This window comes from Falco biarmicus, chromosome 7, assembly GCF_023638135.1.
Source record: "Falco biarmicus isolate bFalBia1 chromosome 7, bFalBia1.pri, whole genome shotgun sequence".
Taxonomy (NCBI): domain Eukaryota; kingdom Metazoa; phylum Chordata; class Aves; order Falconiformes; family Falconidae; genus Falco; species Falco biarmicus.
In genome coordinates, this window is record NC_079294.1 from 18,125,784 (window position 1) to 18,150,136 (window position 24,353).

Consider the following 24,353-nt stretch of genomic DNA (forward strand, 5'->3'; position numbering starts at 1 on the left):
CTGAGCTTCCACGTAAAATTATGCTACATGCTCTAGGAAATACTTCAGTTGCTTTCCTGAAGACCACTACTTACATTTCCCAAGAAACCAGACACAGGGACATTGCATGGTGACACGCATTCAAAGATGATGTTTTGTGATTTCTTTTTTCCATTGACACACTCATTGTGTCTAGCAGTAAATGGAGTGCCTGAATTGCAGGATAAGCCTATCTTTTGTGTGATACATTTTTAAGTACTAGAAGCAGGTTTAGTGTAAGAGACAAATGAGTTTGATCTCACACTCAAAGGTTAAGGAGACAAATACCTTCATAATACTAAAATTTTGAGATCTTAGGGATTTCTCATCTCTTAAATGACCCTCAGATGCTTCTAGGAAGACACGAGTGTTTGTCTAAGTTATGACTTTCAAGCACTCCTGGAATTGTTTCTTAGCTAGTACTGCAGACAAAGCAGGGGGATAGGAAATTGACACTATGCTGAAGATACATTTTGTCCCAGCTGCAACACAGTTTTTGAACACTTGCAAAAACAATGTAAACAAAAGTTTTGTGAAGGCAAGGAAAAGGCCTTCTGACCCTACATGGTCTATAAGCTTGAATGCGTGTTAAAATATTTCATTGACTCTTTGAAAGGTGTATTTGTTTTAGAAAATAAGGACATTTAAACCTTACTCAAAATTTTTTTTTAAAAAAAAGTAAATTTATAAAGATAGATGCTTACAGTCAAAGGAAAGAAACAGGGACCTCTTACCATGCACAAACATATAGTGAAGATACAAATAGGAAAAAAAAAATAATCTTCCAGAACAGAAGCTGACTTGATAACACATAGTCAGAACATTGAACTCACAGTAGCATGAAGATAGCCTAGAGTGAAAATTATTATGAACAATTATTATTTCATTTCTATAGTTAGCAGATATACAGTTAACAAATTAATCCAGTGAAGTGAACACTGCTGATATATTTCCTCTCTGACCTGTAACACTTTCTGGACTAAAAATATGTTAACGTGCATTTACACAGTCTCACAGAATTACTATAAGAACTAGCAAAAAGTAGGGCTGTGCTACTAAACATATGCTTCCTGTGTTCTACTGAACTGTCAGCACGAAATAGTCAATATGGCCGTGGACCAGCAAACTAGACCCTACTCTGTCAGTTTCAACAACAAAGCTGATAGCGTAAGTGTCTTTACAACTAGCAATGAAGTAGGAGACAAAGCCATACTGGGTTTCAGAGAACTGTCTGCCAGTCAGAAGTACATTCTTTTCCAGGAGTTTTATATACTACGTAATGGAAAAACATGGATGCAGGGGGTTAAAGTCACTGTTCTACTTACAATTCCACTCCAGAATCACAGTCACTAATGAAGATTTCCTCCAGAATAAATTATCTCCCTCCTGAAGCTGTCATATCCAAGCCAAGATCTATTAATTCTTTCTTTGCTTCCCTGAACTCACAGCCTCAGCCATCTTATTGCCAGCTGAACATCTACCTTTAATTTTCTCTTTATGACCTTTCTATCCAGAATTAACCTCTCTGATGGAGAGCTTTCACTGAGTCTAACCTTTCTACAGCCTCTGTGTTTTCTCGCCTTTTCAATAATCTTACCCTACCTCCTGCTCCTCCTCTTCATGCACTCTCCTCCCTTCTTCGACTTCTCTTTTCCTCCACTTCCCTATTATGACTTTTCTTTCTTTCCACACAATCACTTTTTAATCTCTAAAAGATACTGTGAGTTCCAGTTATACACCACACCGCCTTCTTTTCTAAGGCAATCACGTGTGATGCATTCACCTGAGCTCTACAGCTTTTCTTGTCAATCCAGATCGTAGCAGTAACAGCACCTTGTAGCTACTTATAATGTTGAGAGACCTTCCAAGTCATATAGAACATGTTTTAAATCACTGTCTTGTACAACCACATCTCTTATTTTTAAACTGATGACAGCCAGTTTCAAGTCTCTACAAACCTCCTAATCTCAGGATCAATATTCCTTTCTAAGTCACTTCCTGCCTTCAATCTCTTATCATGCTATTTTTCCTGAACTCTTGCCCTAACTTACAACCTGGCTTTTCTGCCTTTACTTTTCACAATTCATTTGCAGGATGATTCATCTTACTTATTCTGATGCAACCTTTGATGAGACTTGAAGAAACCTCTACTTTCAGCATCTCCTACTCATCATGTTATTGAATAAACACTGATGTAATGCTGATCTCTCAAATGTAGTGATCACCTACATGACTTCACCCTACCTCATATGGTCCTCACTGTTTCTGTCTCTAAAGCATATGTCTATCATTCATCAGTTCAAGCTAAAGATGACAAAATTTGAGAGGTGAAAGAGCACACACTAATTATCCCAAAGAAGGTATTGAAGTTAATTACACTGAATATGCTTTTGGTCTTTCCTGAAAGATGAAAAGCCTCCCACCTCTTTACTTTTTGAAATTAGCAAGTACACCACCACCATTGTAATTTACCCTATTCTGCCCACATTCTAGCATCACCTTCTGCCCAGCACTGTTGTAGACCCAGAGATAATATCACTAATGCCAAGATCCAATCTTTGCTCCTCGCCTCCTTTGCGTAAGTTTTGGATTAAGTTGGCTCTCTGGACAAAACCTGTCTTTCTACAAAACATCCTGGAATCAGTTTACAACACGGTGGCAAAGCTTCGCCTTTTCACCCCAACTTTAACTTTGCATACCCACCTTTCTCATTTTTTCCCCCTTATCCATAATTACGATAAGTAACTTACACTAGTGTTCTTCACAGCTGTGTGTATTAATTCTTAATACCTTCTTGTGATATTCAACTGCATATATGGCAAAAGGCTGCTAACTTCCCCTTATGCACCATTGTTGACAGCAGCCTCTCTTACACATTATTTGCTTTTTCCAAACTTACATATTGAGTCCAGGAACATAAGTTCAGCTGCATACTTTATATAGGAATTGTATTTGTAATTGTATACATAATATTAAACTGCTATTTGCTAATACTAACATGATACAGTATCTATTCTGAAATGTGACACACCATCATCTCTGTCTACTACCTATTGTTCTCCTTAACTCTAGACAGCAAATTAATCAAGAGGGTTTTTTTCCAGAAAGCAAACTTAGAATATACAAAGGAAATCTGTGCTTATGTCTTGAGGGTTTCTGTATTTTTAGTATTGAAATAAAACTTGCTCAGATCACATTAATGAATTCCTAGAATAATATACAAAATATTATAGGTCAGCATATCTGAGACTGAAGAGATAACCTCCGTCTGAATAGAACTATTAGAGTACAGGGTGATAGCTTTACTTTAGTACTGCGCACAGGAACAAACACATTCAGTCACTCAATTTACTTGTAATCATTCAGCAACTACACTCTTTTTCCACCATTTTTCTCTCTACCTCCACCCCTTCTCAAACTCCCTGATAAACACTTTGCTAGACCTACGCACCACTTGTCAAAGTTCAAGAAAACCCTATTTAGCAGACTATGGTGTATTTTCTAACTGAAGTATGAAACCTTTTGCAAAGATTCACATGCATGTACAGCTGAACTGGACAGGTACACTTGCTTTTATTGTCACCTTAGTCCTTACAACATATGGATGCCCAGGAATCTGAGAACATGTGTATGCTGTTATATGCATGAAGTATTAAAATAATCAAGCCAACAATAATCCCCCATTCAGGGCTTCACCTATACTACTTGAAATTAATCACCATAATTTTTTCATGAAAATGTGGACACATTAATATTGGTCAAGCAGTCACAATATTAAAACTGTATGAAGGTCTTACACATGCTTTAGATGTCTTATTTCATTCACAATGAACCAAAACTTATAAAAATATGAATCACCATTTGTTTAGGAATTAGGGCTTTATAGCTGTTCAGTGGATATGTTCTTCACAACAATTAAATGAAGGAGAAAAGAAACCAAAAAGAAACAAAGCATTACTGACACGTTTCATCAACTTTACTCAGACATGCATTTCACTGCATGTTCTGATTATAAAGCATTTCCAGTGAATGTGAAAGATTCCACTGTTTATACAGTATCTCCTGCGTTAACTAGATCAGCACTATGTGTTACTATTTAACTATACAGATTAATTATTAGTGGGTGTTCAAGTACATTTATTTTCTAAGGACTACTCTGCAACTAAGACTTTACCACATAAGCTTTGGGAATATCTCATAACACTGGAAGACACAGCATTAACAAACAGATGCACTACTTACAAGCAAAGTATTCAGAATCATTTTGAGTGCCTTCAGTACCAATGTATTTTAAAAATATAAAAAATAAACATGTTTACTAAAGAAAAAGTTGGAAAAGGAAACTACGGATGTAGGGCTTGGGCAACGGTCATGCTTGTCTGTATATTACAGTTCTTATTGTAAAAAGACAAATGGATAACTGACAGGCTCAAAAAGGTATACGGTTGTGATTTTTATTTGGATTCTTTCTCTTTTGTAGAGAAGCAACTTTAAGTCTATACTGATGATGCAAGAAGCAATCTAATGTTATTTCACTTAATTTAAAAATAGCCCTACTCGTTTCAAAATGTTTAATATAAACACAATGTTTACACACATTATATGAATATTCTGCAATATGCAAAATATAATGATTATTTGCTAAAGTTTACCAAACCAGTACTTGAAGGAATGACAAAAACCACACATAGTATAAATGATTGGCATTTGTCTTACTCTCAAGAAAAAGCAGCAGTCACACTAATATCTTGGAATGTATTACATACATACGCATAAACAGATCCACAAACCTATAAATATGCAGTCCCCTACAGCACAGAAAATTCTCAGTTACATCTTTCTACTCCACTGATAATTCAATGTCATTCACTAGTAAGTGACCTAAACAAAGCCAGGATAGAAATAAATTAGTATGATTATAAAAACCTCCAGACACTCACCAAAAGACTGAATGCAGGTTTCAAGAAGATCTTCCAAAGTGGCCCCTTTGGCTAAATGCCCCAATGGCACCATCGTGACCTGGGTAAGATTTGAGAGGCTGGGACAATGACTGATCTGCTTCAGCTCAAGTGCTGATTGAGGGGCAGTGCTGCATGCTTGGGCAGGTTGCCTAAAAGAAAGCACAATAGTGAAGTAAATACAAGAAGATCGAGTGGCAAATTCTACGCTGCATGGAAAAGGAGGAGAGATTTAAAAGGCAATTAATTCCTTGTAGCTACGGTGCCGAAAGACATAACCCTCCCACTTAATACGTACACCAGAGACTGCTCAGAAGTGACTTCTCTTTTTTCTGCTAAATGTGGATTGTAGAGCACACTGTTATAAAGCTCCTTGAACGATCTGTCAAAATTACCAGAAGCCTCGTTTCTTTTTTGGGGAGTTACGCTTACATCACTATTTCAGCACAAGCATTAAACCCCCTCGAACTACATAACAGTAACCAGCAGTAATCTACCACCACACATTTGTGTGCTCATCAAAAGTAAAGGAGAAAAAAAAAATATAACTATAATCAAATATTATGCACACTGAAAAATGCAAGACTAGCTTTATTAACTTAATTTGGAAAAACACTATTAAGTAAACAAAATATCAGTGCAAGCTTACAGCGGAGTATTTCACAATTTAAAAAACAGGCTAATATGCATCTGTTCTATACTATTATTTCCTACTAAGTTGTTTTAAAATTGCATACATGACTAAATTAATGTCTTTGATAATAAAGGTAAAAGAGCCCCAAATAAAGCACGTATCTAGTTTTAGGCTTGTGTTTTGATCATATAATATCTCAGATTTCAAGAACATGTTTGTTTACAAATAACATTAAAGGCAGCTCATTGTTTTCATACAAATTCATAATTCTGTATAAAATTGTAAACAGGCACATTATTATATCCATGAGAAGTGCTGAAACATTACTCCCTACAAATAACAAGGATCTCTTCAGACTCTGACTTGAGAGTATAACCACACAGTTCACAAAAGGGCAACAACCACTCCTGTATCCATAAAACTTGGGTTTATTTCAGGGACAATTTACACTCCACAGTCTTCCTAAAGAAGTGACTCCAGCATCTTTAAGGTACTATCTTAAGCTTTCGTGCAACTTTTCTTGGAACACCATGCAAGACTTTATCAATAAACTGACAGTCCTGGGAAGAAAAGGCATAGAAATGTATCCAGTGTGTATATTACATACAGGTGGGAAAGTAAAGACACAAACATCCTCGTATGGGCACTCCTGGATGAAGCTGGAGGTATGCACACCTTATGAGGACAGACTAGACCCTACATAATCCCAATGAATGTCAAGCCTTACATTAAATCTGCCTCATTTGAAGGCTGGGATAGCCACAAAACTGCACATGATGTCACTCACAGCCCAACGCTGACCCCAGGCCTCCCCGGTTCCCACGCTGACCCCAGGCCTCCCCGGTTCCCAGGTCAGGAGAGTGCAGGGCTGACCCCGCCGGGGCGGCCACCGCTCAGCCCCCCGCTCAGCCCCCGGCCGCTGTGCTGACAGTGGCTAGGCCAAGAATGTTTTCTTCCCTTCCCCCTTTCTCTAAATTTCCCTCTCAGCTTTGTGATCTGACTTCCTGTTCCCATACAAAAAGAGCAAGGGCCTGATCAGCTTTCAGGGGTTTCTTTCCACAAGCTTAAACCCCTCTCCTAACTTCATGCCAGAGCCCCTCCAGCACAAGGCTGAGGAGCCGCAACAATGCAGTAGCAACTAAGTAGAAGTTACGGCAGAAGACGTTTTTGGTCTTCATAACCGAGCATAGAGAACCTTCAGTGTCCGTACCCCAAAAAAAGTCTACAGTAACGCTGTGGCCGACTAGGCAACGCTGGAGAGGCAACGCGCCGCCGCCGCCACGTCTGAAACTGTTCTTCGAACCAAGCCCGCTGCAGCAGCTACTTGAGGCGAAAATCGGACTGAAGCTGTGCCGGGGCGGCGGCGAGGGGGACGCGCACCCCACGCTGCCAGGCACGCTGCGGGCCCGCGGGGAAGCAACCGCGAACCAACGCGAGCCGACAACCCCAGCGGGGGGGCCAGGCTGGCGCCCCGGCCCGGCGCCCCCCCGGCACCCCGCTGCCGCGGGTAACCGGAGCCCGGCAGGGGCCGGGCCGCTCCCCCCCGGGCCGTAACGCGGGGCTCTTCCCAGCCCGTGCGGGCCGGCCCGGCGCCCACCTCCGCTCCCCAGGGTGACACGAAATCCTACCCCCTGCGCCCCCCGCCCCGCGCTCCTGGGCCCAGTTCTTTCCCACCGGGAGGGCCTCGGCCGGCCCCCGCGGAGCCCGTCCGCCCGCACTGCCGCCCCCGCGCCCCCCGGGAGCCCTCGCCAGCCCCAGCGCCCCGGGGGCGCGCCTCACGCTCTCGGGCGCGGCGCCGTGCGACCCACCGCAGCCTGTCCCGCGGCTGAGCCCCGGCCCGCCGCGGCGGGAGAACACGACGGCAACGGCGGACTCACCGGTCCTCTCTCCGTTTCCCTAGAGTTCCCATGTCGGCGCCCGCAGCGGCTCCGCCGCCCGGCCGGCTCCGCCAGCAGCGCAGGGAGCGGGGCTGCGCGGGGCGGGGGAGGCAGGGGGAGCGGCGCGGCCCCGCGCATCGCCTCCTCCCGCCTGGCCGCGCTCCCGCTCCCCGTCTCGCCTCGGGAGGAGCCTGAAACCTGCTCAAGTGGGGCAGCGGCAGCCGCCACCCGTGACGAGCGCAGGCGAAGATCTTATCGGCAGAAGGAAGTTCTGAGCAGCTGGGCTGCTCTTCTCTGAAGCCACCGGATTTACCAGGTACCGACACGCGCTCTCCCGCGCGCGCCGCCGGGCTCCAAAGCCGCCGAAACTTTTTTTTTTCACGGCACAACTGCAGCGCCACAGGGCCGGCCCTCCCCTCCGGGCAGGCCCCCCGCGGCGGGCTGCGCTGCGGGGCTCGGCACGCCGCCGGGGCTCGCTACGCCGCCGGGGCTCGGCCCCGCTGGCCAGGGACGGCCGCTGCGAGGGCACCTGGGAAGGCTGTGCCGGGGCGGGGCGGGGGTACGTGCGCAGCAGAGCCGCGGCCGCGCTGGCCTGTAACGGCACCGGCCGCTGCCGGACACCTGTGTGTCCCCCTCCGGGGTGACGATGTGACTGCCGGTGGGGTGGCCCCACGCGCGCGCTGACTGGCCGGCTGGCCAACGGCCGGCGCGGGGGGGGCGGGCGCGGCCCCTCCCACCGTACCTGCCGGCGGCTGCGGCGCGGGGCACGAGGGGCGGCGCGGGGCCCGAGGGGCGGCGCGGGGCCCGGGCACCGCAGCGTCCGCGCCGGGCTGGGCCGGGGCACAGAGTCGGGGCGGTCGCACCGACGGGTGTTGTTTGAAAGCCTCTGGCCTTGTTGGGCACCTTACGTTGTCCCTCCGGGTTGATCGCGGGGCAAGGCATGCGGACCGCGCCGTTTCATGGTCCCGGTATCATAATTAGGAGTCTCAGAGAGCTGGCAGCTCCTCCGCTCCGGAGAAGTGACCAGGCAGAAAATCTGAAAGGGCAAACTCACCCCACATCCTGCAACTTTCAGTTTAACCAAACGGCCCTTTGCGGAGAGGTACGCTCAAGGGGCCAGGAGAAGAGCGGTGCGTCACGGGGCGCCGCTGCTGCGGTGTCAACAGCTTGTTTTGAGAGCTCAGTTTATGTTCTTAAAAATGACTTCGGCATCATAAAGCCATTGTGCCCCACACCAAGATCCAGGCAGTTTTGATAAACTGCTTTTTTGATATTAAGACTAGCTGGTAACGTTCAGGTACTCTGAGTAATTCTCTGCCAAGCGCCAGGGCACGTTTCTCTTCAGGTCTCCAAAATGATCCAAGGACAGACACGGCTCACTGGCAGTTTCTCCAAGGCAGTGGAAACTACCATTATCACAACAGGAGCTGTTCAGACCTGGCTTTTGCTTTGCCAAAGACCTCCAGGTAAAAGGAAAAACCCCACATACTTCTGGAAATCACATTGGTGATTCAGCAGGTCACATTCTTATGAGTAAGTTTAAAGCTTATTCCTAGCATAGAGCTTGAAGGTCACAGATACACAAATACATTAATATGTATCCAAGACCACAGGTCACACGGTCTGTGATATTGATCTGTAGCTATTATGTTAAGCCAGTCTCCTGGCTGAATTCTACTTCAGAGAAGTTCATCCCAGCTATCTTTGCTTTTTCTTTAACACATTTTCCTTGAGAAGTTCATGTGCATACATATAAACACAAATAACTCAAGGGTTGCCAGGAAGAATACTCTCTTAACTTTGTGGTCAGAAGGTAATCCGTATGTAAATCTTACAGTACGCAGTCTCATAAAAAAACTTACATGCCTACACAGCAATCTGACATACTGATCCTTGAATGTGATATTCTTCAGATGAAATGGTCTCCTACTGCAAAGTAGATTCATGCCTGTTTTGTGTCCACAGAGGATCAGAGATTTGCTCTGTGGAAAGGCAAGATATTTCTACTGTTCTCAGAGCTTCAGTCAGTAGATGATTACTTTAAAATATAACTTATGATTCAAAGGAGCCACGCTATCAAAGTTGCAAGATGATGAAGGCGAGGATGGGCCATATTGCTCTTGAGGGAACATGACCAGCCAGATGTTTTTATACTGCTGTGCTCAGATTCCTGGAAGATCTTGCAACAATAGTAACTTATAAAATAGATTTTACTATAGGAACCAAGTGAAGACACCAGCTGCCTCAGTGCAAGCCGGATCTGTGAAGTTCTGTTGTACTTCAGGATATGCCTTTCTCCCTACAAATTAGTGCAAGTCCACAAATGTAGCTTGGCCTTGAAGAGAGTGAAAATAATTTCTGTGCTTTTGTATCTACTTTAAGTTCATGTAATTTGCCATCTTTCCTGGGTCCATATTCGTGCCCCTTACAATGGGCCAACTAGAGGAGCTTGTACAACCACAGAGTGAATTGCATACAAAGATTAATCAAGGCAAAAGACTCCACCCAACTAAAAATTATACATGTTCTGCCATACAGTTTTAATTATTTATTTCACCACCCAATCATATAATCTCAACTGCTGCCACAATCAAACAATGGCAAGAGTGTAAGACCACACATTATTCCAGTAGCTTTCACTTAGATCTATTTTACATAGATTATGTAAAATCACAGCCTGATTCTGAAAACTTTTTGGTGTCCTTGTGGAATCATGAATGAGAAGTTTCTTTGGCACTTACATGGTGGGGTCAGCAGACAACATTAGAAAGGCAAGCAAGACAATCTAGTGTAGGAAGCGATTCAGAAAAGGAGAAAAGCTTGCTAACAGAATTGGAAAGAAGAAAGCAAATTAAAAGCTATGAAGAGTCACGTATGAAAAGTGAACTTACGTTATAGCAAACTAGGTAGTAATCCAAATCATTTGGTTTAACAAGTGGACATCAGTGAGGGCCTGCTAGCCACTGCATATGAAAAAACTTCTTTCATCTGAGCTGTGACATTCCAAAGGTTATCCTGTCGGATCAGCTAGTAGGAACAGCAGCCCTATTTAAGACATCATCTAGATGTACTTCCCTGTTCTATTTAAAGTCTGTAACTATTAGAACAGTTTTTGTTGGTGTGAGTGTTAATTTCTATTACAGCTAGTAGAGCATTTCTGTTGTCTTGTTCCAAGCCTGGGTCATAAATTTTTGATCATAGGCTTTGGGTGCTTTCACTAATCTATGAAATATTTCTATCTTTAGGAAGTTGTAGTGATAATGAAGGTTTTGGTCTGATAACCCCATCAAACTTATCAGATCACAGTAATGCTCTTGCAGTTTTTCTCTTGACATACCTTTGCCATAGTGCCCAGCAATGGAATGTTCTACTTTCTGAAGCAATGTGACCTATAACTGTATTAGTTTTTGTGACTTTATCACAAGTATCTTCCTTCAGTGTGCATGTTGTAAGGTGATTTTTTGGACAACTACAGCTTTCATTTGTAGGTGGGAAGCAATAAAACTCATACTCATGATTACAGAATGAGATGTGAAAGTGTAAGACTGTAAGATTGAGAGAGTGGATAGTAAATTAGGTAAATCTCTTTTTAAACATGATCTTCAAGTCAGGTTGAAGAAGACTCGACTAATCTTGAGTGCTTTGGGTTGTCAGTAAGGTACCTCTGAGACTCCAGCTTTTCTGCAAGAACAGAAAGAATTGAGAGCACCCAGCACCAACTGCCTCCTTAACATTTAAGGATCATAGGTTATGTACGTTATGTGCAAGACATCTTACGTAGTAGCTATGCTGCTAACAGGTCTACCTATCCAATCTACCTCTATACTAACATTTCTTCTATAAAGGCTGTTTCTGTTAAACCTTTTAATGTCTGTCAGCCTTGAGCTTATAAAGGTAGAAAAGAAACAAGACTAGAATTCATGAAAGAGGAAAAGGAAAAGCTCAGGAAAATTGTCAAAACCTAGAGTAGAGCATGGAGTACCCCAGTCTCACTGGTTTTAGATTTTGCCAGAGCATTTCTTAGGTTATTTGCCAGCCATGGGTTCCCCACCGCTCTCAGTGAACACTCAGGCAGAGCATTACAGCTACTGAGTCATTTTGTCAGTTCAAATGCCAAAGGTCTGTGGGATGGGTTGAATGAGTCCAGTCCTAGTAACGAACCATGTAGGTGTAAATGTGCTGCCACTTGATGGAACATCTGTGGTTTTTAGTCTTGGAAATTATAGGCAAAACATAGTTTGTAGGTAAAGGCAGTATCTTTTATCAGACCAACTGGCAGTTAGAAAAAGACAAGGTTTTGAGTAGACTTGAAGAAGGTTTCTGCAGAGAATCACAGAATCAAAAAATGATCGAGTTTGGAAGGGACCTCTGGTCCAGGCTCCTGCTTAAAGCATGGCCAGCTGTGGGACTAGACCTGGTTGCTCAGGTCTTTATCCAGTCGGATCTTGAAAGCCTTCAAGTCTGAAGACTGCACAGCTTCTCTGAGCAACCTGTTGCAATGTTTGACTGCTGTCGTGGATAAAAAAATGTATTTCCTTATATCCAATCAGTATCTTCTCTTGTTTCAGTTTATTGTCTCTCGTACTCCTGTCATACGCTGCTGTGAAGAACCTGGCTCCTTCTCAATGACCTTCTCAGAAGTACAGTCAGCCTGCTATTACACCCCTGCTGAGACCATCTCTTCTCCAGGGTGAAAAGGCCCAGTTCCCTCAGTATCTCCTCACAGGGGAGGTGCTCCAGCCTGCAACAATCTCAGTGGCCCTCTGGTGAACTCACTCCAGTTTGTCAATGTTGTTCTTGTACTGGGAAGCACAGAACTGGACTCAGTCTGAAGTGCTGACTCAAGGTGGTAAAATAATTTCGCTCGATCTGCTGGATCTGTGCCTGTAAATACAACCCAGGGTGCTGGTGGCCTTCTCTGCTGCCAGGGCGTGCTGCTGGCTCATGGCTGCTTGCTGCCTTGCAAGACGTCCACATCCTTCTCCGCAGCGCTGCTCCCCAGTTGGTCAGTCCCCAGACTACATTGGTACAAGGGTCTCTTCCTTCCCCGGTGCAGGACTGTGTATTTGTCCTTGATGAATTTCATGGAAGTTCCTGTCAGCCCATTACTGCAGCCTGTCTAGGTCCCTCTGGATGGCAGGCCTGCTCTCAAGTGTACTGAATTGTTGTCCCAGTTTGAGGCTGGGTGCAGCTTGAGGAGAGCACACTGCATCGCCTCCCCCAGACTGTTGGGAACTGTTAAAATGGGCAGGTCCCATGACAGACCCCTGCGCTACTGAGCCTAAGCATTCAAGCAGCTTTTTACTAGATGGGTATCTAGTTGTCCACCTATCCAGATCTCAATGTCCCAAACTGAATGCAAGAATTTTGTAGGAAATTATGTTGAAATCTTTAGTGAACTTAAAAAATAGCAACATCAGGAAATCTGTGTACTTTTACCTATATTATAGTAGTTGGTCTAATAAAAGGCATTATCTCTACCTACAGATCTTGTCTTGACAGTGTCTTTAAGCCATTGCAGTTATGACAGTGTTACCGTGTAGAGATGCCCCTTGAAGAATTGTTAGTCCAAAATTAGGGCATTCATGTCTCATTGTGTGTATGGATTGCCTTCAAGTATAAAACAAGATACAATTTCTTTCATAGCACCTCTGCTTCCATTCAGATCATAGTATGGATATGTAGTAGGGGCAAATAAGGAGGCATACTGATGGGAGTCGTCATTTCCAACTGCTTTGGTTACAGATGGTAGATGGCTTGTAGTCATTAAAGTAAGTGCACTGTAGAAGTAAGATTGTGGTCTGATGGCTGAGATAACTGCAGACTGCTTGTACATCTTCTATAGACTCTCCTAGAGTTCCTTGCCCTTCAAGTAATGATGCTGAAAAGAGCTTTCTACTATTGACTGTATTCCTTGGGTTTTAGTGCTTAGTGGGCATTCTTTTACCTGAAGAAATTGCAGAAATCAGAGCATCCACTAATGAAAACTAAATAAAAATATGTGCTTTGGTCATGCAAAGTAGTAAGTAATGCTGATCAGTATTTTGGAAAAAAGGTCTTCATTGTCTCATTTTGAATACTACAACTTCTGTGGCCTTTGCCTTGTATGTCTGCTCTCCCTTTCTAAATTGGAAAAACAATCTCACTGTATTTCACAAAGTTGATTGATAAAGTCTTTTCTTGACTTACAGCTGTGTTGGTGAGAATTTATCCAATTGCTTAGTAATGCTCTGAAATAATTGCATTTATGCTTGTGAAAGTGCTCATATATTCCAATGATGCACAGTATACATGAGTGCATGATTTTACAACCCAAATTAGAAGTTTCACATTTGGTCCAGGAAATCTGACACTGATAGATGGATATAAGCATCAGGCAGTGCATACAGTGCACCAGTGCCTGAGTTTCACGATTGGGATTCTGAGCAGAGACAAATCCCCCGAAAATGGTCAAATTCCTCTTTTCTTTTCAGACAAATCTTACAAGATGAAGTGAGCCAGTCTGGGAAAAATTAGGTATTTCATAGTTACTAATAACATAATTTCTCCTTCTATTTTCACCCTGGAGTCCCTAAGGGACTCCCTAAAGTCATCAGAGAGTCCAAAATTTACTTTAAGTACTATGTCTAAGTTTATCATTAGTTGTTTGTACAGATAATTTGCAAGCTGCTGCTTGGCAACAGTCTTGCACTGTCAGCTATGGGTAACAGAAACTGTTAGATTTTTGTTGGGTTTAATCTGGAAGACTTTAAATAACAGTAGAATAAAATTAATTGTTCTGGTAAGAAAAGCAATGAACATATATCTTGATAGTATATGAAAATATCAAGTCTGGTAAGTCAGAAAATATTACTAGCTGGTGGCATTCTTCTAAGTATAGTACACTGATTTGTGTGGCTTCAAGGCTCAGTCCTACAATACCTCAGCCTTTCTATTGATTAAAGATTTTGATGTTTTCCTTTTTAGGTGAATGCTGAAATACAGTAAGCACTGGTCATCTGCCTATAAGCATCATCTGCCTACCTTGCACTAATGTCCAGCAGTTTCAGAAGTACCACACAGTGGGTCTATTATGATATTGCAATATGCAGTGAAAGGTAATGGTATTGCTAACTGAAATCTGTGTTCTGTATCTGTAAAACAAAAGCCACATTTAATTCTGGAATCATGGAAAGATAAAAACTTTTACTTACCATAACTGAGTTCAAGGGCATTGTCACCATAACTTCTATTTACCCCCAGTAGTCCATAGTGAAATAGGTTTTTTTCCTTTATGGTCCAAGAAGAACAAGCACAAACAGAGCCACGCCGAGGATCCCATACCCCCAGAAACCCGCTCAGAATCCAACCACAAGAAGAAAAAGAAGAAAAAAGAGGAGGATCCAGAACAGAAGAGGAAGAAGAAAGAAAAGAGTTGACATACTTGATCAGTTTTGATGCAGGTCATCAGGATGTTTATGTGTACATACAAATTACCAATGGATTTTTTAAAAAAATGCACAAAAATTAATCTCCTTCCCTTCCTCCTCCCACTCTCCCCAAAACCCCAACCATGCTGCAACACCTTGTTTCTTAAAATGCATGTGTGTAAAGTATGGATAGATAAGGTGAAAAACAGCTGGTACCCTTGAAATAGCATAGCTACTGTCCAGAAACAGTGAGACTCAAGATACAGAAAGGAAAAGTGTAACAATGCTACTAAGAATGCTTCTTTTCAGTTCACCATCTCATTTAAAACAACAAAACAGCTACTTAAACAGGATGTAGATAACATCATCCCAAACGTCCCTTTGTAAACATTTTCCAAGGAGGCAGTGATTAGCTACTTCCTCCACAGGATATCTGTTTGTCAGCAGCAAGAGGCAAGACACCACTCACTAGAAAATTAAGTGTATTGTTTTAACCTTTTAAAAGTAGTTTTGCAGATAATTTTTTGTAGATATAACAGTCCCTTTGAAGTATTGCAGGATGAAAGTTAGGCTCACAGAAGTGGTTTACTTTTTCTGTTTAATGTAATATTTACTTAGATTTTTTCTGTTTAGCACATAGCAGCTAAATATTACAGCGCTCCTTCAAGCTGGTAGGAAATGTAGATGTGATTTGGATGTGGTTTGTTTCTGACAGAGCTGCTTCAAAATTTCCAAACTGAGAGGACAAAATTTTAATTTTACTGCTGCAGTGTTCAAGGCCAGTATTAATGATTTTGCCCTTGTTATTTGCAGTGACTGTCAGTGGTAGGGATTGTGTGAAGAAGCAGGAGTGGCAGGTGAGGTGAGATGAGGAGTAATCACAGGGGTTTCACAGGAGGTGGGTGTGTAGGAAGTAGAGTTTCTCTGCCCTTTCTGATCTCATCTGCAGGAGAGGAAACTTTTCCAAGGGGATTTCACGCTGAATTGCAGGTTTGTGCTGATTTGAACTGAACACTGGATTGAGTGCTGAAAATGTAGGTGGACATGATGTGCCACAGAGAAAAGGCCTGTGCTCCTCCTCTGCTGAGGAACTGTCCTTTTGCATTGTTTTAAGGGAAATGCTCTTTTCCCTTCTCAACAGGTTTTGCTTCCCCTCTCTCTGTTTCTTTCAGTATGCTCAGTATGTGAGTCAGCTGGGGAAGAGAGGAAGTGGGAGAAGAGGGGAGGAAGAGCATCTTCTCTCAAACCCATTCCAGCAACTCACTGGAGCCCTTGGTGCTGGGGGGTCAGAAAGAAATAGAACAGGGCTGAGAATAAAGGCAGTGTAGCTACAGATAACAGCAGTGCCTTCCAAGGGCTTTCTGCCTTCTGTTGTTATTGATACAACAATTAACAGTAAGTCGATCAGTATTTAAAAGGAAAAAAAACAGTCTTAGTTGTGAGCTGAAAATGGTAAGTTTACCAGCCACACATACGTATGAAGGGAAATATTAATCTTTCTGGGATTCTGTTTGTCTCTCGTGTGCTCTCTCGTTCTCAATTAGTCTGTAGACTTATGGCTTGACCTGGAGGCTATTTGCTCCACATGTACTGCAGAAGAAAGAGTGGTTGACTGAAGAATTTATCTGATGCCTTTTCAGTTGAACTGAACTGGTATTTCTTAACATATTTGGAGCTAGTTAGAAAAAATCACATTTTTTACCAAGCTGCTTACAAAAATTGTTACACACAACAGTCCTTTGTTGAATTTCTACTTTGTCCCTGAAAAATATCAGGATAGGTCAATGCACTGGTCAGTCTTCATAGTTCTTAGAGTTATTAAGAATGAATGCAGAAAATACCTTCAAAAGATGGGTGACCAAAGCACCAGCAAAACTACGCTCAGACTCTATAGGAGAATACGTAATACTCCTGTGTTGATACCATCGGGCTTCTACTTAGATGAAGGGAATGTAAAACCCGCTCCTCAGTCTGGTGGATTTGATAGACACTATGCAATAAATTGTGTTGGGAACAGGATCAGGCAGATGAATGCAATCAAGAAAATTTTAAGTGAGACAATGGGCCATCTTCATCTGTGGTTCATTGTGACTAGGTGTCAGATGAATACAGGGAAGTGTCAATTACTCAGACCTAAAATGACGCAAGTTTTCCTGAACTTCTAAGATCTTTTCCTTCTCCTAGTTTTATACCTCCTTGTCTTCCCAGCTTTAAAACAATGTCTATTGTTTCCTGTTTTAAACGACCACCCAGAATAGCAATATTGTCAAGCATTACCATCCCTTTTCTGGATTAGAAGCATTATCTAATGCCAGCTTCAGTTTTAATCAGGGACAGTAGCTATAGCAGTACTGAACAGAATGTAATTGCTAATATATACATACCAAAACCAATATTCAGTACCATATCAGCCATGACATCATTTGAAGGTATTTACGCACCAATTCAGCATCATTTAAACCCACTCTTATTTTAAAATGCCAAACAGGGACAGGCTGAAGATTGATGTGCTGAAAATTAATATGGTTTAAATTAGGAGCTCCTCAAGGGGCAATGTTAAAGGGTTCTTGCAAAGCCCTAGCCCAAGTTCATTCAGTTAGGTTCAGTTACTTATTATAGGTGTCTCTGTGAACATCTAATTTAGAAAACAATGCACAGTTGTCAAGATATGCCGAGAGCCTTTAGTGCTAAGATTTCTTGTAGTCAGGCTACAAGAGGGTTAGGTAAAGTATCCAGACTTTTTGTAGCCTCAATGGGAAGGTTCTTTTTCAATATTTTTAGTTTGCAGCTTTTTATTTTGCCCCTTCAATCATCTGTAAAAAAAAAAAAGAGTTACAGTACTTTTCTTTAACACTTCTAAAAGCCTCTAAAATCCTGTGGTATAAACATGAACAGTGAAGTCTTATGGCAAACTGAAAATAATGCAGTAGTGAAAGTCAGAAATTCTATTTCTGTCTGAAAAGTGGTTGTTTAGGTGTGTTTTCTCTCTCCTATCTACCTGTCCTATTTTATCACACCCATGGAATTTTGAAAGGAAGGGTAGTCAATGTTTGTTCAGGGTGACTCACAGGTTAAAAAACCCCAAACTGTTGAGTGCTATTTTTTTGTCAAATACAAACACATTTTAAAATTTGGGTTTAATCTTAGTGGATCTATCTTGAAAAGGTCAGAAAGCGAAGAGGAGGAGGGAAAAATATTGTCAATGAATTGTGTGATTAATGAGTCAGAGTAACGTAACTAGTATTCTTAATGCAGATTGTTTTACATCACTTTTAATAACATGCCAAATGCTATTATTCTCACCATCAGTTACAGAATATTATTTAATATCTGTTTTATTATTGTTTTATTATGTATTAATCTGTTGTATTATGACAAAAAAGTTTAATGCTTGTTTCCATAGTAGAGAGAAATGACAATAAAGAAGGAAAACTGTGCTTAAATGGACATGTCAGATTCCACCAATATTCAATCACTATTTTAACAAGGTGCGAACTGTTTGTGTTCAAACAGACAAGTTGTTAAAAGTGCTTTTGTCCAGTCTGTAGTTGCAGCAATGAAAAAATAATTCAAACTCTTACACAAAATAGGTTTGTAGATCCCTCAGCTTTTTGGCAGGATAGATGGCAAAAAACAGACAGTAGCACCCTGTAGAAGTAATTGCTGGTTGAGATTCAGAACCTTAAACCTCTTTTACTTAGCTTTTATGATTTCTCCAACAGCCAGTGTATTTATGCACTAGTTACTGAAGATTCAGTTTAACCCACCAGTGGGAAGCATTCCTGTGCTATGCTGACTACAACATTGTTCATTATCATTAGAAGCTGGGCAAGCATGTAGATGTGCTACGCTAATAGTTGTGGTGACAATGCTGTGATAAACAGATACAATTTTAATGTTTAACATGCCTCTGTAGGAAGTTGTTCCCTTGGAGCTGTGTATATTACAAAACATGCTTAGGTATACTGCACAGGACTGAAAGAGTTATTTCATTTATTTTTAATTCTGTTTTTCTCTGTTATTTTCACTGCCTGTATTTACATAGATACAGTTCAAGTTAATAGGTAACCACCTTTTCAAGCATTGTTTGCCTCCCTCATCACTACTTCCATCATTTACCTCATTCTCCTGTTCCTTGAACTGTAATCTCAGTGGTTTTGGAAACATCAGGCGTAAGAGGAAATTCAGTAGGTCACCCCAGCTATTTAACAAGCCTCTCTCAATCACATGCCTTCTCTGTTTCTTTTTTCTGCCATTTATGTATAGACCAAAACATGCCGGTTTTGTAAAAAACTTCATTCTATCTGTTGTGTAGGTATCTACTTTTCCTTCTTTATTTCTTTGTATCTCATCTGTCTCTTTACTCCCACAAGACAAATTATTTAACAAGACAATTATTTAAAGTGTTCTGCAATTAGTTTATGGAAAATGTTTTGAAAAGCAACAAAACTTTCCCACTATAAGAAGTCTTTGTGCTCTCTTTTAAAGGCTTAAATACTATGCTTTTGAAAGCTTAATTCTTTTAATCTTTTTGATACTTTGAAAAATTGCTTAAAGGAATCTTTTAATTTGAAGCTGTTTAACTTTGTTAAATATTTGTCTGTTGTATTTTTTTCTTCTATAACCATATGGTGGTTATTTCTGATTTTCTCACAGTTTTGATGTAGTTAATCACACAGAACCTGGGGCACGTAGGGAACTACCAACATTGACGTTTCACTAATGGACAGCTGTTCAGCAAGACTGATATCTCAGTCCATAGAGTATTTCGTATTCCAAATTCTTTAGATACAAGTTAAAATTCTTAATACCTCAACACAGCTGCTTCCTCAATCTGGTGGCATCTAAAGCTCTTTTTCAGGACAGGCTAGTAAGCCCCCAGCAATCAAAATCCGTAGGCTGTTTGCTCCTCTGTCTGTGTTGCTTGAAAAGCTTGATCCAAGGACTACTTAGTATTAAATATAACAGAAACTGAACCTGATTTCTTCCCTTCCCAAGAAAGTGTTCTGGTAGTTGGCTGTGTTATTGTTTCTTGTGTGCATTCCCTGTATACATAAGGTTCTTTCATTATTGAACGGGAGAGAGTGAGAGCACCCTTCCCTTTTAAATGTCCTACAGCCTGGCATTTAAGACATTTTTCCACTGAGATGTGGGGGGTAAGATGTTAATTTCCAGACAGTGGAAGGAATTGAACCGAGGTGTCTCATATAATGATATAACGAGTGAGAGCATGTCTATGAGGGCTCCTAGCATCTGAGCCATTGAATTTAAATACAATACAAAACCAGAGTGTTGACTTCCTTGCCCTTTGAAGGGAATATATCTTGAGGAGAGATTCCAGAACCTCAAGTAGAATAAGTGCCTCCTCTCAGCAAAGACCACTTATGCACCTCAGATGATGTAATATAAGATATGATCTCTCAGAAGCAATTACTGTTAACTGTGTTCAGCTACTCACAGTTCAGAATGCAGCCTGTTGTCAGTCCGAGTAACTTAAGGTTCTGGATTCTGCTCCATGGCCAAGAACCTAAAATTGCTTGTTACTGCTCGTAACTTTTAGTTAACACTGTGTTTCACTGGATCTGAACTGCATGACATGGTCAAGGTCACAAAAGCAAGCTGTGGAAGAGCAAAATACTGAATTGAAATGTCAAAGATCTGATGCTAGCATCTTAACCAAGAGTCAACCTTCCTCTCTCAAATAGGTCATCATAATCCAATAAACATGTCATAAGCATGCTGTTGACTTATGCTTCCTTCTTTCCTTGATAGCATCACTTTCTCGCATTGCAGTTGTATAGCTACCATTTGAAAGTACCAACCTCTTTATATGTGTGATTGCAGCGATTGCGCAATCAGCTGTATTCATTACTATAGCAACCAGAATAAAAACATTCTGTAGCACATCCCATGTAAAAAGATCTTAGAGTTTCAGCTGCTTTCCTTCCATTTTATGCTTACGCTGAGTAAGGTGTATGACGCAGTGGAAATTGTGTGCTTTGGTTTGGTTGAAGGCTGCTCACACTAGTGAGGGTGGAAAATTGAATGATACTGGAACCCTTGTTTTAAAAAGGGAAATAAAATTTCTGACCTGCTCAGCAGTACTCAAATGAAACATATATACCCTTTCTCCAGCTTCCTTTGCACACTCTTGGCAGGGCGTCTCACCAGCTAGGAAGAAGAAGAACAGTTCTTGTAAAGGAGTAAATAACTTCCAACATGAGGCAGATACTCAAACTGCATATCCTAATGTTCGAAGTTGAATTATTGCCTTCTCTGAGCCTCGATGAGGCCTTGCCAACACTGATATTTTTTAATAGACCTTGCCTAATTATAATGTCTGAAATCAATAACATAAATAGTCTCAATCTTGAACATAACTTCACCCCACTTTTCATCTCTGTTTCCTACTTCTTCCTTTAAATCCAGCAGCAGGGCTTTCTGCTACTACCAGTTTTACCCTCTGAAGCACAGAGGAAATCTGGATGTGGCTCAAAAAGACATGATACCCGCAGGCTGAAATGAGAGATCCACGCGCCATCCATGCTTGAGCAGTTGTTCTAGTTCATTATTTTATTATGAATAGTACAGTATTTGGCTTTCACCCTTTAAGCTCCAGTTCCTAATATTGCATTGTTTCAGGAAATTGCATTTGTTGTTGGGTTTTTAATTAATAAATTTCCTAATATGGAGGGAAACTCTGAAACCTAAGTAAAGAGGTCAGTGAGTGGTTCTGTTAACACCAAAACTAAAGTAGTATGATTTCTATCACATTAGTTTTCTTGCCGCCAGGCTACAGTCTGGTATCTACAGTTGTCCCCCTATTTTCACAACATCTGTGTTACGTTACCTTTGGGACCAATACCTTTGAATTACATTGCCAGTACTTTGTGTCCAAGTTTGCTACAATTTGCCAGGAGGTTCAAAAGTGGCATGTGAACGCGCGGGCCAGGCGCCCCTACACACCCACCATGATTGCACAAGTTTCATTTCCTTAGGAAACCAGGCTGAAAATGAGAGGCAAACCCAGGGAACTCAAAACTTTGTCTCCTAATCCAATACGGTATCCACATTCTAGCAAGAGAAAAAGTGCAGTGTTTAGTTTTCCCTGTAAGTTTTACAGGGCAAAAAGCAGCCTGATCCACTGCTTACTGGGCTTAAATGCAGGAAATCTTGTTTCTTTTGTTTGCTATTAGTCAGTTGCATAATTTTGGTCAAATTCTCTCTCATTTCCCTTTTTGCCTGTTTAGACACAGTTCAGTCAGGCAGGAGCAAGCACTTTGTCCCTGTCTTTACAGTGCTTAGCATGCTGATGCCCATGAAAGACTCTAAAAATCAATTAATACATAATGCAGCATTCCTCTTGTTGATTACGGTATAATTAATCAGAATAGGAACAACATCTGAGGACTTCAGTCACCAATACACCAGAAATAGAGCTGTTCACAGATAACTTTTTGAAAACTTCCTGCAGATTAGAGGGGATTTGTTTATTGACTCTAAACAATTTTAATCTGGTACATCTTTTTTCTGAATCCTTTAAAAGCATAAAAAAAATAAAATCAATTACTCATTATGAAGAATTAATCCAACTTACTAGTTTCTTTTCTCTTAAGCAATCTTCTGAAGGATTCTTCTCTAAAGTACTTGTTTCTTTGGCTATTCAGAAAATGCAAGGATCCCGAGAGTGAATAATGGTCTTTCTTACTGTCTCCTTTTTCTAAATTGACAATGAAAGCTACATTGAGAAATTCTGTCTAGTTTTGATGTTGCTGGTGGTGCAAGTGCTGATAACTGTAGCAGATTTTTTTAAGTGAGTTCAAAAGGCTATGAAAGCCTGGCTTGCTCAGTACCTTACTGTAAACAGACCAAGGGATGGGTTCTATGATAAGATAGTAAGTGTGCACCACACCCTAGATTCAGTTACATCAGAAAAAGTGCCAGATTTTCATTCACATCACCTCTCTTGCTGTTAACTTCTGCTTTTCCTTCAGCACAGACTAAAATAATGGATTTGTGCCTCAAGTTTAATATTATAAATAAGGGTTCTGAACTATAAAAAAGCTATCCTTGGCTTAATTGTAACTGACATAAGTCTCATTTTGAATGAACAAATGAGTGCTGTGCTTTGGGCTAATGCAAGTGATCCCACAAAGCCTGTGCAAATCATATGAAACACTGAGTGAAACTTGAGTTTAGTTTGGATTAGATGTCCATCATTATCAGTTTATGTTAAATCAGTAACAAGTTTTATATTGACAAAGCCACCTCCTTCCTCCAATTACTTTCAGGTTTCCTTCTTATGTACAGTGTGTTTACAAAGGCCTATTTCTCTCTCATGAACTTACAATGTTTAGAAACTTTGGATTAATTTTCCTACCTGACTGATAACTAGCCAGAATGTGTTCCTGATTCATCAAAGGAATTTGAACATAAAAAACTTTGACAAGATATGACTAGTATACACATCATCAATTAACGGCCGATTACTAAAAAAAACCTCTAAGCTGCCATTAACTGATGCTCTATGCAAATTAGCATGAAACAGTAGCAATGAGTACAGTTAAGCTGATGAGTAGAGGTCAGAATAGTAAGGAGAAGCAAATATATTGTCTGTGGTAGGAATGTAAGAATTATCATTCTAAAATACATCAATGCTCTTTCCTTTCAGCCTCAAACCTTGCATTTATATAATACATCGGGTACTTCAAGCAAGACTTAAAAAAAAAAAAAGTGTGGTTTTACTTTTTACTTAAGCAAACATTTCCATCATGTGTTGCTGAAGACTATAATAGATTATTTTGTACTTAGACTGCTGCTTAGGAAAGAATCCCAAGTAGCTGGGATTCAACCTTGTAATGAATGCAACAGTACTGTCATGAAATAGGACCTTTTCTGATCCCCCTAGGTGGAAAGAAATTTTACTTTTGGGCTTAATTCTATTTCCAGGGGGGGTGTCCCCAAATGCCTTGTGATGATCTTTGAAGCAGCACGTTGTGCAAACTGTGCTACAGAACACATCTTTTAAAAAAACGGTAATGCCTCTGTATATGGAAGGCCAGAGCTGAAGCATCAGGAAACTAGTGTCAGGGAAGGTGTATAAAATATACTGCCTGGATCTTTTCTGTGACTTAGACGTGACACTTGAACCCACACAGCTGTATGTGGAGCAGAGAAGACTCTTTTTGTTTTGGGCAGGGTGAGAGAGATAGAATGTATGCTTTTAGAACAAATCCTTACAACTGAGGTAAGTGAATTTCCCGTGTAAAAAGCTTCAGATTATAAATATGGGAAATAACTTGAGAACAAAGAAAATGTTAATGTTGTTTAAAAAAAAATTGCACCGATATTCATCCTTTCAGCATCTTTATGAACAAAATTAACTTACCAATCTTTGCACATCTATAAAACGTAGCTCATAGCTTACTGATTCTACCATTCATTAAACATCCATTAT

General features: G+C 41.1%; 1 protein-coding gene and 1 long non-coding RNA gene across 4 annotated transcripts in view; one reads left to right on the plus strand and one right to left on the minus strand.

The window, feature by feature from the left end:
• RASGRP1 (RAS guanyl releasing protein 1) overlaps window positions 1-7,621 on the minus strand; it is a 42,595-nt gene extending 34,974 nt beyond the window's left edge. The window contains exons 1-2 of one of the 2 annotated variants that reach the window (XM_056344961.1): window positions 7,488-7,621; window positions 4,959-5,128 (exon numbers count right to left, since the gene is read on the minus strand). In XM_056344961.1, the coding sequence (XP_056200936.1) occupies window positions 4,959-5,128; window positions 7,488-7,519 (202 nt within the window). In that variant the 5' untranslated portion in view covers window positions 7,520-7,621. Of the gene's footprint in view, window positions 1-4,958; window positions 5,129-6,820; window positions 7,177-7,487 lie in introns of those variants that run through there. The other variant, XM_056344962.1, reaches the window with a different exon arrangement.
• A 42-nt stretch (window positions 7,622-7,663) lies between these two features.
• Window positions 7,664-18,979, plus strand: LOC130152067 (uncharacterized). 2 transcript variants are annotated; one of them, XR_008822868.1, is made up of 3 exons: window positions 7,664-7,803; window positions 12,056-12,492; window positions 14,454-18,979. It is a non-coding gene; the product is annotated as an uncharacterized LOC130152067 (long non-coding RNA). The 2 variants fall into 2 exon arrangements; XR_008822867.1 differs by lacking the exon at window positions 14,454-18,979 and having other exon boundaries at window positions 12,056-13,675.
• The last annotated feature ends 5,374 nt before the right edge of the window (window positions 18,980-24,353 follow it).